General features: G+C 37.2%; 1 protein-coding gene across 2 annotated transcripts in view; it reads left to right on the plus strand.

Moving 5' to 3' along the window:
- FOCAD (focadhesin) overlaps positions 1-18514 on the plus strand; it is a 288209-nt gene that overhangs the window by 185220 nt on the left and 84475 nt on the right. For both annotated transcript variants that reach the window (XM_079789743.1, XM_079789744.1), the window contains 2 exons: positions 923-1108; positions 5959-6080. In XM_079789743.1, the coding sequence (XP_079645869.1) occupies positions 923-1108; positions 5959-6080 (308 nt within the window). The remainder of the gene's footprint in view (positions 1-922; positions 1109-5958; positions 6081-18514) is intronic.

Here is an 18514-nt window from a genome sequence, read left to right on the forward strand (position 1 = left end):
AAACATGTCAAGCAATAAAGATCTTGGGCTTAATTAGGACCACAGCGAAGAAATAATGAACCAATATTTTGCTTTTTAATAATTGTACTGGTATTGCTACAGATGATTAAACTTCTGATAATATCAGAGGTTTTGATGTTATTCTAAGCGCAGTGAAAAACCATTGGAAGATGTTAGGGAGGGGATGACACAAATTCTGGCTTGAATAGATGATGGTTTGTAGGGGTAGAAACCAAGAAATCCGTTTTTAGATTAGTCCAGATGAGGGAGAGAGAAGATAATGACTGGGCAAGTAGCAGTGAAAATGGAGAGAAATGGGTGGATTTGGGATATATTTTAGAAGTTTGATGTAGAAGGACTTGCTGGTGGAGTACATATAGGGAGTGTGGGAAGGAGAAAAGTCAAGAATAACTACGTTTTTAAGCTTTAGCAACTGGGTGCCCTGGTCTGACTTGGGGAAGAATAAAAAAGGACGGGAATCAAGAGTTCTCTTTTTACTTTGTGAAGTTTGGCCTGAAATAGGCTAAGTTGCTGCTGCTATTGTGGTGGTGGTTTGTGTGAGTTAAGACATGATTTCACTTATCTGTGGAATCTAACGAACACAGTAAACTGGTAAATAAAATAGAACCAGAAGCATGGAAACATGGAACAGACTGGTGAATCTCAGAGGAAAGATAGGGGCAGGAAGACATTAAACAAAGAATTTATATGCATATATGCATTGCTCATGGACACAAACCATAGGGTGGTGAAGGCCTGGGATGGGGTGGGAGCCAGGTTGGGGGATGGGGGGGGGCCAAAGGGGAAAATGGGGGCAGCATCTATAATATTCTCAACAATAAAGATTTTTTTTAAAAGAATGAGTGTTTCTCTTCTAGCATTCTGTAATACTCTACTTTTAATTTCCTTTTATCTCTTTCAGCTTTGGAGGAATTTTTTACATCGCTCGTGAAGCAAGAAATGGTGAATATGCCCCGTGGGATATATCACTTGGCATTAAAAGGAGGTGCCCGCTCAGACCAAGGAAAGACTGTAGCAGGAATCCCCAACTTTATATTGAAAATGTATGAAACAAACAAGCAACCAGGTTTGAAACCTGGCCTTGCAGGTGAGCACAGTACACAGTATCCAGGTACAAGTTTTTAATGCATTGTTTTAGCTTCCATTTCCAGTCAGGCTGGAATAGGGCATGGGAGGGCATTGCTGCTGCTGCTGCTAACATGCAGGCACAGCTGGATAAATGAATACCTCACATTTTAAAGGCACCAGAGAACTGTAGAAGCAAAGATGGATAGATAGACAAAACAATCCAGAAGAGGAGAACATTTTAGGGTTGTCCTCATTCCCAAGGAGGATAGTCAGACTCTGGTTGTGAGCTAGGTTTGGGGGTTGGCCAGGAAGAGGCCTGTTGGAGGCTAGAGAAACAGTGGAGCTATTAGTGGTTCCACTGGATGAGGGTGCTGTGATGGTTAAGTTTGTGTGTCTTGGTTGGGCTAAGAGATGCGGATAGCTGCTGAGACAATAGTTTTGGGTGTGTCTGTGAGTGTGCTCAGAAGAGGTTAGCTTTGAATCAGTAAACAGAGTAAAGAAGATCACTAGGGTGCCCGGGCCTGAATGGAACAGAAAAACAACGGAAGGGTGAATCTGCTCTTTGCTTGAATGGGTGCATCCATCTCCTGCGCCTGGACATTGGCACTCCTGGTTCTCAGGCTCTGGGACTCGGACTGAATTACTCCTCTGGCTTCCCTGGTTCTCCAGCTCTCGGGTATATATTTCTTATTCGTTCTGTTTCTCTGAAGACCCTGACTAATATAGGAGACAAATTGGAGAGATTTTCCTCAGAAGATATTTGCTGAATTTTGAGTTTGCACTGAAAGTTAAAGAAGCAGGCCGATGCTTCTGAAAGGCACCGTGAAATCTCCTTCAGTCTTGTGCTTAGGAGACAAGGAGCAGCTAGGAGAGTGGGTCTGAAACAAAGCACAAGAGCAGGGGATTGGTCCTGGGAGGGACAGCGCTTTTCACCTGAGCTCATTTACTGTCCTGGCCGGGGCTGGAGGCGGAACTTCAGGCTTGACCTTAACAAGAGGCGGGTGCAGGAGGCAGAGAAACCAGCAGACCTTGACGTTTGTGTGGTGTCTGAGTGACAAAACGGGAGACTTGAGGAACCTCAAACACACAGCCCGTTTCTCCCTTCAGAATGATATTTACCCAAATTTGGAACTTGAAGGGATGGGAAAGTTAGAGGTGAGCCAGAAACCTCTGAGGACAGACCTGGATCTCTCACAATTATTCCATCCTGAGGAGTCCTGCCCTCGGAACAGGGCTGAGCCAGACATGGACTGGGATCTACCGGAGTGTAGTTATTGTACTAACCCAGTCCAATCCCCAATTTGGTTGAGAAGATCAGTGCTTCCCTATCTGCTTAACAGAGGAGAGGAGTTTAGCATCATTTAGACTAAAATCTCTGTGGTTCTTTTATTCACTGTCTAGTATACAATGAAAAAGTACTAGACATATGAAAAAGGAAGAAGCTAGAAATGAAGGGGATATTTCAAGGAGATAACCAAGTCACCCTATTAAGAAAATGTCACTATCCTAGTCAGTGCACACAAAATAGCATAGCTTCAAGATATCTGATAAAAATTAGCAGAACTAAAAGATGAAATAGGCCTGCAGTAAAGATGGAAACTTTAAAACATCTTTTTCAATAGCTTGATGAATAAGGAGACAAATAAACTGTATAAGTTTACAAACTATCTGAATAATACTGTGAACAAACTTGACTTAATTGACAAAGAATAGTGATAGAATTCCTATGCTTTTCAACAGTGCATGGGAAACTTACCAAAATGACCATATGACAAACCATAAGCATCAACAAATTTCAAAATACTGAAGTCATTAGGAGTCTGTCCTCTGATGACAATGGGATTAAGCTAAATATAAACACCCCAAAAATAACTCACTAGAATGTCTCCAGTAGCCTAGAAATTGAACAGTATACGTATAAATAATCCAAGGATTAAACTAAATATCAAAATGGAAATCAGCAAATATTTTAAACTGAATGATAATGAAAATAAGCCATATCCCAACTGCTAAAACAGTGTTAGAAGGAAATTTATACTTTCAGTGACTATATTAGAAAACAAAAAAGGAAAATAATGACTTGAGCTTCTATCTCAAGAAGCTTTGAAAAGAACAGCAAAATAAATTTAAAGAAAGGAAAGAAGAAGTAATAAGAAGAAAAATTAATGCATTAGAAAACATAAAGAAAATGAGCAAAGCCAAAGTTGGTTCTTTGAAAAGCTTAACAAAATGATAAAGCCAGTGTAAGTTTGGATAATAAATTAGAGAAATATAGATATGAGGAATAACAAAGGAGATACCACTTCAGAGCCTATAGCATTCAAAAAGATAAAGAATTTATAAAGAACCTTGGCCAGTAAATTTTACAGTTTAGATAAGGTGTGAAAATTTATCGAAATATAAATCTTTACAAAACTGACCGGGATAAATAGACTATGAATAGTTTGATAATGTATTAAAGAAATCGAACCTCTACCAACCTTCCCACTGATACTGGATAAAAACCATGGTGCACATGGCATCCTTGGTGAATTCTTCCCCAAAATGAAGGGAGCAGTAGCAGTGATATTTGTATTCAATGCACTCTAACGGAGAGTAGGAAGAAAAGAGCTATGAGATCGGCATACTTTTTATACCAAAATCTGACGAGTGCAAGAAGGGAATATTACAAACCCATCTTTTCTATGAACATAGTTAAAAAAAAAATTGAACTCAGCAATAGATACAAAAGATAATACATAACAATTAAATGGGGTTAATTTACTGTTTAAAATGTAATTCATTATATTAATAGAAAAAGGTAGAGCAATCTTCAAATTATAGCAATAGATACAGAAAATATCTTGGAAAAATTTACCTCCTATTCATGATATAAAAAAAACTCATATTAAACTTTGAATACAAGGGAACTTTTTTTATTCTGATGAAGAACATCTACAATGCCATTGTTGTACTTAGTACTCAGATACGGAGATTGGGGAAAAGATATGGATGTTTATTAGCATCACTGTTGTTCAGTATCGTAATGGAGGGCATAGCTAGTGTGATAAGCCAAAAAAAAAAAAAAAGGCAATAAGGATTAGAAAGGAAGAAATAAAATAGTCATTATGTGCAGATGACATGATTGTATACATAGAAAATTCAAATTTATCTACATATTAGGGTTAATAAATGAATTCAGCAAGATTAATTAATGCATATATACAAAAGTCAACATATAAAAATCAGTGATAATTGAAAAAGGTTTTTAAAAATTAAAGAAATAAAAGTCACTAAGAAAATGCCAAAAAAGGTGATATTTTATATACCATAACAAAAAATAAATAAAATTTGAAAACACAATCATTTATAGTAGCATCAAAAAATATCAATTACCCAAAGTAAATTTATCAAAAAGTGTGTAAAACCCTTATGCTGGAAGCTGTAGACATTATGGATAAAAATTTTAAAAATCCTAACAAATGGAATGATATACAATGTCTATGGACTTGAAGACTGTGTTGTAAAAATGTTAATTTTCTTTAAATTGATATGTGGATTCAACCCAATCCAGATCAGTATCCTGGTAGGTTGTGTTTTTTTTTTCTTTGAAACTGACAAACAGATTCTAAAATTTGTGTGAAAATGATAGCCAAGGTAATCTTGGAGAATCAAAACAAAGTAGGAGAATTTACATTTCCAGATGTCAAGACTTTTTATGAAACCACAATAGTTGACAGTGTGGGATTGGTGCAAGGATAGACAGACAGACCAATGGAAGAATATTGCAGACCCACATAAGAGGGCCACAGATTATTACAAAGGTAATATCTGTGGCCCTCTGACACTGCAGAGCTGTGGAGAAAAGGGATCTTTATCACAAATGGTTCTGTAATGAAGAGCTCCAGTTATAAAAATAGTGACAAATTATAGTAAAATCAAGGACATGTGTTAATCAAAATATACCTTGAAGAGAGTAAAAAGGCAAGCCACAAAATGCAAGAGAGTATTATACATGTGTCTGATAAAGAGCTCATATCTAGCAGATATAATGAATTTTTGCAAATTAATAAGAAAAAGACAATCAGAAAAACAGTAAAATGAATTGAACACACCCTTCGAAATGAGAGTATTTAAATGTTCAGTGAGCATATGAGTAAACGATCAACTTAGTCATCAGAGAGATACAAATTAAAACCTCAATAAGATACCACCAGATATTTAACAGATTGGCTAAAATGAAAAAAAGAGTGCAGGTATGAGGAAAAACTTGTCCACTTGTGTAGGTATAAAATAAGGAACCCTTGTTTTATAAGGATTCAGAAATATGTGCAAGCACTTCTCTTTAATTGAAATTTATTTTTAAAAGCTTAATAGAATCTCTAAAGTAACAGTTTATAAAATTTAAAGTGTCATTAATTGCAAATTTATTCACTTATTTACAAATGAATAAAGCTTGTAAATTAGTGATAGTTTAAATATAACTTTTATGTCTTCTATTTTTTTCCTTTCCTTAGACACCAGTAGCCAAATATAATTTGCTTAGCAAAATCTTTTAATTCGTGCCCTAACCGGTTTGGCTCAGTGGATAGAGCGTCAGCCTGCGGACTCAAGGGTCCCAGGTTCGATTCCGGTCAAGGGCATGTACCTTGGTTGCGGGTACATCCCCAGTAGGGGCTGTGCAAGAGGCAGCTGATGGATGTTTCTCTCTCATCGATGTTTCTAACTCTCTATCCCTCTCCCTTCCTCTCTGTAAAAAATCAATAAAATATATTTTTTAAAAATCTTTTAATTCGTAAATATCTCTATGCAGATTGATTAAATATTGACTACTGGGAATCTAACTGATGAAGTTTTTTTCATAAGAAATGTTTTTATGTTTTCTTTAAGGGGGTATGTTGTTTTGTTATGATGTTTCAATGTATCAGAGTAAAGATGGCAAACCTTTAAATCGACTGATGGCCAGTAGAGGGCGAAGTTTCAAGCAGACCTCCCTTGCTCTGGTGCATGAGGTAGGTGCCTTCCCACACCCTAACAGGTTCTTCTTCCCTATTGGTTTTGGGATTTTCCTCCTTACTTTATGCTCATGAAATTTAGTGTCTATTTGGAAATAATTTTTCTCTTTATCATAATTAACTTAAGATGTTTTTAAAGGTAAGCAAAATAGCTGACTCACTAAAATATTTTTATATGTTTCTGAGAGAAACTGGCCTGCTTCCCCTACGGCTTAACCTAAAATTTGAGAAAAGAATCTAGGAATTTGGTTTATTTCATCAGTGTTTAACTTCCATTGTAAAGAATAAAAACTAATTTATTATTTAAAGAAATTAACTTGAGTGTTTCTTAATTTTAATCTTTTGCAAGTATGTAGGGCACCAGTATTTATATTTTTGAAGGTCAGGGAATTAAACGTAAATAAACATGTTTAGGTAAAAAGAAAAAAAAAATTTGGTTTTAGTGTTCATTTAGGCTACCCTTTTAAAATAAAGCTATGTGATGTCATTACATGATTTGCATGAAATCGGGTCATTACAAATTATAGCAACACCGGCGGGAAGTGGGAAGCTGGGGAGTACTTGCGAAATGTGTGGTTTTGTTTTTTAAAATTTTTCTGGCAGTGCTCATTCAAGTGTATATAAATGAAAATATACGAATGAATAACAAAATATCACAGCAAAGATGTTTATCTAATATAGATGTAATTTATATAGCAGCTATAAATAAAAACATATAAATTATTTTATAAAAAGTTAGTGGGGGGTTAGGAGCGGGATGGAAGGGGTTAATGGGGGACATAGGGGTATCAGTAAGACATTCAACAATAAAGATAAATAAAAAGTTAATGGAGATTATGTAAAAATGATTAGGGCTTCTATACTATGTTTGTATTAAATCTTATATTGATGCACAATTTATAAATCTTGGTAACATTAATTTGGTTTGATTATATTCTGAGTGTATACCAGTGAGCACCAGTGAGCAAAAGTGGTTTTTAAAGACCCATCTTTATCTTATACCACTTAGAATTCTGTGAATATTTGGTTCAGAACCATTTTTGTCTAATACAGTGTCTTTATTTAACTAAGGAGGGAAGAAAGATCTAGGAAGATCAGTGTTTCTGTAGGAAGAAGAAAAGTTTAATGTTATGAAAGAGGGAGAAACGGGTGATTTCTGGATATGTTTTCCCTAGCATCTTACTAGTTGGTGTGGAGATGGGAGAAATTTGGTACCTTTTGTGTTTTTAAGCTGTGCACTTAGTTATTTGAAGGATAATAAAAGTATTGAATATTACTGGACAGCTGATTTTAAATCAGAACAGAAACAAGAAAAAGTGTGAATGTGAAATAATAATAGGTATTAACCAGCTCAGGTACTTTAAAAATTGCTATGATATATTAATTCATTTAATATCTACTACACCAACACTGTGAGATTGGTGCTGTTAATGTGCTAGAAACCACAGAGCCAGTAAGTAAAAGAGCCTGGAAATTAAAGCCAGACTGAATCACTCCATGGTCCTTGAACTACCTCATACCCTCCCAGGTTAAGCAGAGAGCATTTTCTAGTAAAAACACCTTTGGGTCAAGATGACCCTGGTATTTCCTCACTCTTCTTGCTTCTGTTCCTTTCATTGTTGCAGTCCATTTGATAGTTTTCTAGCCTAAGTTTCTTCAAACTCTGCTTTGCTTTCCATCACTACTTTATTCTGAATCTTTTTGTTTAAAAAAAAAAAACTGTCATGAATGTTTCAGTTTGTTTACTGGATTCAGTAATTAATTCATCCATTGATGGATCTTTGGGTTGTTTCCAGTTTGGGGCAGTTATGACTAAAGCTGCTATAAACATTCTCATACAGGATATGTGGGTAGTGGTTTCCCTTTTGTGTTTCCTTAATGACTATTGATGTTGAGCATCTTTTTGTATATTTGTCATTCATACCTTTCCTTCCCTGAGGTGTCTTAATTCTTACCCATCTTTAATTAGGTATTGTTTATATATATATTCTGGATATAACTTATTAGAAATGTGTTTTGCACATGTTTTTTTACCTAATCTGTAACTGTTTTGTTTTGTTTTGTTTTTTTGCCTAACAATGTCTTTTGGTGGGCAGATTTTTAGTTTTGAAGAATTCCAGTTTATCAAGTTGTTTTTTTTATGGTTCTTGCTATTTGTCTAACCCAAAGTCTCAAAGATTTTTTTCTATTATATATTTTTTATTTTAAAAAAACGAGGTATAATTCATATGTACCATAAAATGCACCTACTTCAAGTGTACAATTCAGTGGTTTCAATATATTTACAGTTATCACCACAATCAATTATAGAATATTTTCAACACACCAAAAAGAAACTTTGTACCCATTAGTGGTCATTCTCCATTTTCCTCAATTTCCAGCCTGTAGTAACCACTAATCCACTTTCTGTCTCTGTAGATCTACCTATTTTTGACATTTCATATAAAGGGAATTATATAACATGTGTTCTTTTTGCCTTTTTTTTTTTTACTTAGCATAATGCTTTCAAGTTTTATATATACTGTTGCATGTATCAGTACTTCATAACTTTTATGGCTGAATAATATTTCATTATGTGAATATGCTATAGATAGTTTATCCATTAATCACTTGATGGATCTTCTATATTTTCTTGTAGATGTTTTATAATTTAAGGTTTATATTTTAGCCTATGATCTACTTGAGTTAATTTTTCCTAAGGTGTGAGCTACATTTGTTGAACATGCCATCCTTCATCTCGGCACCTTGTCAATAATCATTTGTCCATATATGTGTGGGGCTATATCTGTACTCAATCTTATTCCTTTGATCTGTGTGTGTATATTATCATCAAAACCACACAAGTTAATTACTATCGCTTTATAATAAATCTTAAAATCAAGTAATGTGACTCTTCCAATTATTTTGTTTTGCTTTTAAATTTGACTTAGGCCCTTTACTTTCCCATATAAATTTTAAATCAGCTTTGAGAAACCACAAAAATCCCTGCTGTAATTTTGATTGGAAATGCATTGAATTTGTAGATCTATTTGGGCTCTCTCAAATTGACATCTTAACAATATTGAGTCTTTCAACCCATGTACAAGATATATCTTTGATTATTTCAGGTCAGTGTTCTGTTGTTACAAATCTTGCAATTATTTTGATAAATTTTATAAATATTGCATATCCTGAGTATTTTGGTGCTCATGCAATTCTACTTTTTTTGTGTTAATTTCTGACTGCTTACTATTAGTATATAAACATATAATTGATACTTTTCTATGACCTTACTAAACTCACTTATGTAGTCTTGTAGTTTTTTTGTAGGTTCTTTTGTTTTACATTGTAATAATGCCTGTGAATAGAGATGGTCTTGATTTCTTTCTGATTTGTATTTCTTTCTTTCTTCCCTTTTTTTTTTTTTTTCCTAATTGATCTGTGTAGGGCCTTCCAGTACAATGTTGAATGGGAGTAGTGAGAGCAGACATTTTTGTGCAGTCTTTGGGTGAAAGCATTTACTGTCTGAACATTAAATATGGTGTTAGTATAGAGTTTTTGTCAATATTCTTTATTGGGTGGACAGAGTTTCCTTGTACTCCTAAATTGCTGAGAGTTGGTTCCCGTCCCACTCACAAATGGATTTGAGTTTTGTAAAATGTTTTTTTCACATCTTTTGAGATGATTGTATACTTTTTTTAATTGTTAATATGAGGAATTATTTTGATAGATTTTCTATTGTGAACCAAACCTGCATTGCTGGGATAAACTCTACTTGATCATATGTATTATCCTACTTATACATTGCTGAATTTGATTTGCTAATAATATTTTGTTAGGAACTTTTGAATTTATGCTCATGAGGTATATTGTTGTATAGTATCCTTGAAATATCTTTGGTGTGTTGTCAGGGTAATGCTATCCTAATAAATAATTCTGTTAATGTTTGGTAGAATATTCCAGTGAAACCATCTAGGCTTAGAGATTTCTTTAGGAATGTTTGTGACTACAAATTTAATTTATTTAGTATATGAGACCATGTATTCATTCTATCTATCGATCCACCTGTCCATTCATATCTATCCATCTATCCACCCATCCCTACTAGTCCTGAAAGAGGATTTGGGTGGCACAGCATACATGACAATTAGTGTCTGTCTGCTTTATTAAAACATAAACCTCATAAAATCAGGGAGCTTTTTTTTTTGGTCACATGTAGCTCCAGTGCTGGTATTGGTGCCACATGGTAGACACTTGTTGCATTAATGGATGTGTGTTGTATTTTATATGTGCATTTAGTGGCATAGCTTCCTTTCCCCAGAAATGTTATTAAATTGGTGATGAATCTAATAATTGTTGAAGTCTTACTAAGAAAAGACATTATTGTCATTTGAACAAGCTCTTAAGTACTGTTTTGTGTTATTATTCATTTATATGGTTTAGCCTCTCCTCCCTGCCAAAGATTACATATTCCTATAGGATATTCCGTAGCCTTCTTAATGCCTACAGCAATCAGTGGGTGAATGAGTGAACGAATGCGTAACAGAACTTTGTTTTGAATGTTCAAGAACTCTGCTCTTCATATTTTGAAGTGTGTTTCGCTTTATTTCATTGTCACTACTTCTTAATAACTATGTTAGTTAAATTAAGTAATTTTCAGTGTCATGGAGAACTGGCTATTTAATGTAATCTGTGATGAATTATTTCGGAAATTGTTATATCCTGTTCTTTTTTTTGGGGGGGGGTCATTTTTTCATTGACTTTTCTTTCTTTTAATTTCTTTATTGATTAAGGTATTACACATGTGTCCTTATCTCCATTACCCCTCCATTCCCCCCTCTCATGAGCTCACCCCTGGTGTCTGTGTCCATTGGCTAGGCTTATATGCATGTGTACAAGTCCTTTGGTTGATCCCTCATTGACTTTTCTTGATGTGGAACTCTCCCATGTTTCTTTTCGAAGCTACTGAGATTGATCTAAATCTGACTGGGTTTGATCTGACCACCAGGAGCAGTTCTGCATACAGTAGTCTTCCTTTATCAATGGGGGATACATCCCGGGGACCCCCCAGGGGAACGCCCGAAGCCACAGATAGCTCCAAACCCTCTATATACTATGTCTTTTCCTAGACATACCTATGATAAAGTTTAACTTGTAAGTTAGCACAGTAAGAGATTAGCAACAATAATAAAACAGAACTATTATAATAATATACCCTAATAAAAGTTGTATGATTATGGTCTCTCTCTCTCAAAATACCCTATTGTACTATATTCACCCTTATTCTTTCAATGATGTGAGTTGATACAATTTTTACATAATGAGATGGAGTGAGGCAAATGATGCAGGCATAATGACATGGTGTTACGCTGCTATAAGGGACACTTGACCACAAGCTGACAACTGAGACCGCTACTAAGATGCTGGACAAAGGGACGATTTACATCCTGGCTGGGGTGGAGCAGGAAGCATGAGATTTTATTGCACTTCTTAGAAGGGTGCTCAATTTAAAACTTATGAATCATTTATAGAATTTTCCACTTAATATTTTCATACTGCAGTTAACTATGGTAACTAAAACCTCAAAAAGTAAAACTGCATTTAAGGGGGGACTACCGTCATCACGCTCCTGTTTAGATTTCTGTAAAAGTGAGTGTCCTCTCTCTCTTTGCTCCTTTAACCAGGAGACAAGCAGGGGGCATTTGAGATCGTCCAGGGCTTGGCCAAGCTCAAGGGACTGTCCCCTTCTGTTCTGATTTGTAACTGCTACTTCTCTTCCTGAAACTAACTTGGCACCTGTTGATGAGGAAGTTGAAGGTGAATGACAGTTTCCTTCCCTGTCTTGTCATCCATTGGCATTTCTAATTCTGACATGACACTCGCCTAAATTGAATGATACCGGTTTGTCGCTGGATGAGAATGGCAATCTTGCCTCATTATTTCTCCCATCTTCTGGCACATGCAGATTTTCCTGATCCTGTGGCTGCTACCCAATCACATTTCTATCTGAGCATTAGACAGTGAGCTCTTCTCTCATTTTTATTTCAGGAAAACCTTATCTGGTCTTATTGGTGGCACTACTCTGAATGAAACCTTTGTTTCTAAATTCCCTTTTGTATTGATTGTCATTTGGTTATTTTTACCCTATAAATTAATTTTGTTTTTCTCCTGCCTTCTTTAAATTTTTTTTCCTAAGTGCCCAAAAGTACATGTGATATATAACCTATTATTTGAAATGTAAGGAGTGTATCTGCCTTTTTTTTTCCAGTTTCTTATTTCTTTAAAACCCCTATATCTCTTATGAAGAACATGTATAGCCATTCATGCAATATGAAACAATTAGATGAAAATGCTGAATAATAATTGGGAGAGGTAGTATCTGTGCTTATTATACATTCCCCTTAGAAAACACTGTGAAAAGTGTGGTTTGCTGTATTTTAGAGACTCCATAATTACCATGTGATGTGAGTTGTTATGGTAACTGGGTTTCCCCCCTCCTATTAAATAACAGAGTAAATGGTTGCTTGAGATGTGATTGAATTGTCAGCTTTCAAGCTGATTTACCCTAATGGGGTGGGGGGTGGGGAGAGAAAGGTAAACTGATGGAAAAGAATGAATGAGGGAGGAAGGGGTGAAAGAAAGAGTTTTAAATGTCCAGAAAACACCTACAAAGAATAAAATGGGTGCCATTTTACTTTAAAAATGTGTCCTTTATAAGCCCTCCCTTCTTGTTTTCCAATCACTATTTGTCAGGGGACAGGAATAACAGAACATTATTTTGGGCAAACAAGATTACTGTTGACAGAAAATTGAAACCTGTTATTCCTTATATATAAGCAGTGGGACGTTGGATGGCTTTAGGGTCTCTAACAGTGAGTACAAATGGCTTTTATCCTGGGAATATGGGAGGAGTGTGTGTGTTTGTCACAGACCAGATGTCGTGGCTCAGCATTCACATGTCTGTGTAGCAACTGGAGTCATATACTATTTTTATTTTGATAATACATATACCTGGGGAGCATGAAAAATGCCTTACTTGGTGAGATTGGAGTTTGAAATCATTAGCAAGCTCTTAGTTTACCTGTCAGTTTTTGCATGCTGCCCCACCTTATCCCGTTCTAGTTTGACAATCAAACAACTTCACCAAAGCTTGTCTTACTTGATTTATAGTATTTAATGAGGGGCTGTTAAAATGAGTATTTTTAAAAATGAATGAATAATCTTATCTGTTAAGATTACCCAGAGGCAGAAAATAATACCAAATTTCTGAACAGCAAATTAACTAAATAGGTGACCATGTGGTCCCTTCTGGTAAAATGTGTATCAGTGAGAAACAAAATCTACTGTTTTATCTGCTCTTCAACACTTCCCTACATTGTGAATTGTGTTCTAAGCAGAGTATTTTTTGTTGAGCTAGTGTTTCAGATATAGTTCATTAGAACCTGTATGATATAAATAAAAGTTTAGTTAGGAAATTTCAAAATATAAAGTTTATAATACCTGCTTTAAATTTTTGCCTTGTCAATCAGTGTTTTTATTTGGAATTAAACATTTCCTGGACAGAAGAGTTTGGACATGCTTTTGTAAAATTTCAAATAACCGTGTCCTCACAACTTGGGTTTGAGTTTAGCTCTTTCTACTAAAAAAAAAAAAAAAAAAAAAAAAAAAAGCTTTCTAAAATTGTGCTTCTAGTATGATTGGAGGTTGCACATCATAATGTTTTGTGACCACTTGTTTATGATAATATAGTTTTCACGTGACCAATTTTTGTCTTAAATCAAATATTGCACATTTAGTTCAGTTCAACTCAGCAGGTACTTAATTGAACACCTATGTGCAAGACACTGTTATGGGTACCGTGGGAAGTATTCCTGGATGAATAAGCCATGATCTCTGCTCATAGGATTGCATGAGATTAACGTCCATACACATATGATCTAAGATGAAGTCTACTGAGTGTTATAGAAGAGGCCTGTAGTGTACTGGGAGTACAGAGATGGGAGAAGTTATTTCAGTTAGTAGTGATGAGAGGGAAACAGGGCTTTCAAGGAGAGGAAGGAGCGGTACAAAGGTCCTGTGGAATATAGGGCAGGCGTGTGAATTGGTTTATAACCCAGTTCAGCCAGAATGCAAGTTAAATGAAAGAAAAGAGCAGAAAATCAAGTGGGGAAATAGGTTGAGGATCTTGGCCAGCAGAGTTCTTACATGAGAACAAATTATTTCTTAAAGCAAGTGTTATGCTTTTGAGTCTCAAAGTCTTTGAACATAGTACAAAAGAGTTTGAACTTTATTCTATAATGAACCATCAAGGGTTTTTTAAAAGAAGTGCTGAGTTAATGTGATAGTAGCTGTACCATGTAGGTTGTGTCAGAAGGAGGAAAGATTTTAGTCTGTTAGGGGATTAGGTAGGTGGCCTCAGTAATCTAGGCAGGAATTATGACTAAACCAATGAGAAGGAAAGTAGGGACAAATATAATAAACATTTCAGAGGTGGGGTTGACAGCTGAATTAGGGGAAAGAGAGGTCCAAGATAAATAAGTTTTAAGCTTAAGTGACTGAGAAATCAGTGGGAAATATTGATAGAAACAGGGATGATAAGCAGAAGAGTGGGCTTTGAATGATGATGACACTATACAGTGTATAATACATCATGGGAGGTGTGTGGGTGAGAAGTATATGTTCTACGAGTAGTGGTTTTCAAACTATGTATTTTTAATTTTGTTTTTATTGAGGTATAATAGACATGCAGTAGGTTTTTCACCTTCTAGTGTATAGTTCTAGGAATTTTAACAAGAACACACATTCGTGTAACCAGTACCACAGTCAAGATAAGAACAGTTCTGTCCCCCTAAAAATCCCCCATGCTCCTTTGTGGTCAACCCCTTTCCCCACCCCCTCTCCTTGTAACCACTGATCTTTTTCATAGTAAAACTATTTTAAAGAGTCTTAGGGACCACAGCAAACTCCAGTCTGATCAAGAGGGCAGAGTGCCAAGCCCCCGGCCTTTGCCCTGACTTCATCTGAATAAGTTTTACTAATCTGTTTTCTGTGTTGGCATTCTCCTTCACATTTTGGGTAGGGTGGAAAAATTTACATAGCTAACTATTTGAAAACTGTTATTCTACAGTGCTACTGATCCTGCTCTGTCTGAGCCACCATGATCTCTTACCTGGGTTGTTGCAGTAGCTTCTGAGTAGGTTTCCTCACTTTGACCTTTGCCCCCGACTGTTATAGCAGTTGGCATGACTCCTTTACAATATCGATCAGATCATGTACTCTTCCTTCTCAAAATTGTATGATCTATACTAATAAAAGGGTAATATGCTAATTAGACCAGGAGACCTTCCAGATGTCCTTCTGGACAAAGCCATGGTGGTGGGGCTGAGGCACGGGCTGTTAGGGGTGATCAGGCCAGGAGGGGAGGGCAGTTGGGGGTGATCAGGCCGGTGAGGGGGGGCAGTTGGGGGTGAGCAGGCCAGCGCAGGGGGGCCGTTGGGAGCTGGTGGGGGCGATCAGGCTGCCAGGGGGGCCAGTTGGGGGCAAGCAGTCTGGTGGGGGAGGCAGTTGGGGGCGAGCAGGCCGGCAGTGGGGGGCAGTTGGGGATGATCAGGCCAGCAGGGGGGCAGTTGGAGACAAGCAGGCCAGTGGGGTGGGGGGGGTGTTGGGGGCTATCAGGCTGGCAGGGGGTCAGTTGGTGGCGAGCAGGCCAGCGGGGAGGGGGGGACTTGGGGTGAGCAGGCTGGCAGGCAGAGTGGTTAGGGGCAATCAGGCAGGCAGGCAGGTGAGCAGTTAGGAGCCAGCGGTCCGGATTGCAAGAGGGATGTCTGACTGACGGTTTAGGCCCATCTCACAGTCAGTCGGACATCCCCTGAGGGGTCCTAGATTGGAGAGGGTGCAGTCCGGGCTGAGGGACACACACCACCCCCCACCCCCCCGCATGAATTTCATGCACTGGGCCACTAGTAGTAACAATAAAGGCAAGTCCTAAAAAATGACCAAGAAGGCCCTGAATTCTCTGGGCCCCTGTTAATTCACCAGCCTACTCTCCTTCTACTCCCCTTGGTGCTCACTCTGTGCTTTGATACTGGCCTTCTTTTGTTCTCAAACAGATCAGCCATGTGCTGTGCTCATTTTAGGACCTTTGTTTTATCTTTCTTGTTTTTAAATTAAATTAAAATTCACACAACATAAAACTAACCAGGTTAAAGTACATTCACAATATACACCATCACATCCATCTAGTTCCAAAACATTTCTATCACCCTCACATGAGACATATATCCGTTATGCAATCTCCCCACATTTCTTTCTTTTTCTAGTCTCTTCCCTCCTTTTTCCCCACCACTGGCAACCACTAACTTGCTTTCTATTTCTGTGGATTTACCTATTTCATGTAAATGGGATCATTCAATAAGTGACCTTTTGTGTCTGGCTTCTTTCACTTACGCATAATGTTTTCAAGGTTCATCTACACTGTAGCATGTATGGGTACCTCATTCCTTTCTGTGGCTGGATAATATTCCATTGTGGGCATACCATATTTTGTTTATCCATTTCTTCATTTATGAACCTTTGGGTTATTTCCACCTTTTGGCTATTTTGAAAGTGCTGCTATGAACATTCATGTACAAGTACTTGTTTGAATATATGTTTTCATTTCTCTTGGGTATATATCTAGTAGTGGAATTGGTGGGTCATATGGTAACTCTATGTTTAACTTTTTGAGGAACCACCAAACATTTTCCATAGCAGCTGAACCATTTTCCATTCCCACTAGCACGTACCTTGGTTTTTAAATCTTTATCTCCTTCCAGTTTTTACTCATACTTCACCTTCTCAATGAGATCAGTCCTGACCACCTGATTTAACCCTTTGCACTCGCTTGCTTTTTTCTCGATTCCTTTATTCTAATGCTAACCGTGTGGAGTCACACTTGACATCCGAGTGCAAAAGGTTAACCCTGAAACCCACTCCCATCTCTACCCTCATCTCCTTAGCATGCTTCTCCCCCTTACACTACTTGCCTGTTTCCCAAAACTTTTTTTTAGGCATATGCATAATATTTCATTATACTTACTACCTGTTGCACATTGAAACTCTTACTCTTCCCCAAATCATAGGACTTACTCATCCTAACAGTCCACCAGACACCTGTCATTGCAAGGGTATGTGCAGTTATAGAAAAAGTAAACTTCACATATTCTTTAAAACTTGGTGCTCGGTGGTTGAGAACCCAGCCTTATCATCTACTGAATAACAGGGTTACAACTTCATGATTTGGAATTATTTTGTTGATTGGGTTTCCTTCAAGGGCTTCTCACAAGTATAGCAAATTTTACAACCTTTTCATACTTTAAAAAAGCTAATTGCATTTCCAGCCTAGGGACATGAACCCTTATGGGAAGCTGTATATTGAATTGTAATAGCTTCCTCTTTTGCCCGTAACACAACTGGAGTGTAGGTGATGACTGTCTTCAAGCTGTTTCCTTAGTCTCTCTTCAGTCAGAGAAAGAGCAAGAGCATGCATCTTAGAGGTGTGTGCGTAGCTAACTCCATGGAACGCTACGACGAGGTCTCATCTCAGGAGCATAAGGCGTGCAGGCTGGTGTCTCGGCTCCAGCGTCTGTGCGTCCCCGCAGCGCCCTCAGATGTGGTTGGAGCAGCAGGAGGAGGATTAGCTTTAACCTTCAGTTTATAACTTCCTTTTAAATAGGTTTCCTGGCATGGATGTCTCTGCTCTTAGAAGCTCAGCCCTTGATTTGCTCACTTTCCTTTGTATTTTTTCCCATAATGCTTTCTTTTTTTGTTTTTTTTTTTGTTTTAACTCAGGTTTAAGAACCAACTGAGACCACTATCTTTCCAATAACAGTCAGTGCTCTTACTGCCAGTTTGCTGAGGCATGGCTCATCTCAGTAGAGCAGAGTAATGACGTCCAGGAATTACTCGGCAGGAAAAAAATTTTTGTAAAGATTTTGAGGTTCTGAAGTCAGAGATAAAAGTTTTGGTTGTGGTGTTTGAGTGCTCTTTCGGTTAAACCCAAATGTCGAAATATGACTTAAAGGTAGTTAGTATAGTTTATGAAAAGACCACAGAACCGACAGGAAAGGAAGTTAAGAAAACTCCTCACATTTTGGAAACAGAGCAAGACCAAGGACTGAATAATGCCTCCCAGCTTGCAATGCGGCCGCAGCTGCAGTCTGCTTTCTGGAAAGCGAGAGAAGATGCAGGAACTGGTGGGCTTGTTCCTTCAAGGATGCTTGAATATGTTGTCAAGGTTCCCCTACCCTACTCAACAGAGAGGGCACTTTATCAGAAAAAGAGGAAACCTGTTTTTATCTTTCTTTTTTTTTTAAGTTCACTTCATGGTTCCAATACCCTTTTCATGCTGTTTGAGTACCTAATTCTTTGCAACACGGCAGTGGGTTGAGAGGTGATAGGGAGGAGACAGAATT

The sequence above is a fragment of the Cnephaeus nilssonii genome, assembly GCF_951640355.1.
Source record: "Cnephaeus nilssonii genome assembly, chromosome: 14".
NCBI classification, from domain to species: Eukaryota; Metazoa; Chordata; class Mammalia; order Chiroptera; family Vespertilionidae; genus Cnephaeus; species Cnephaeus nilssonii.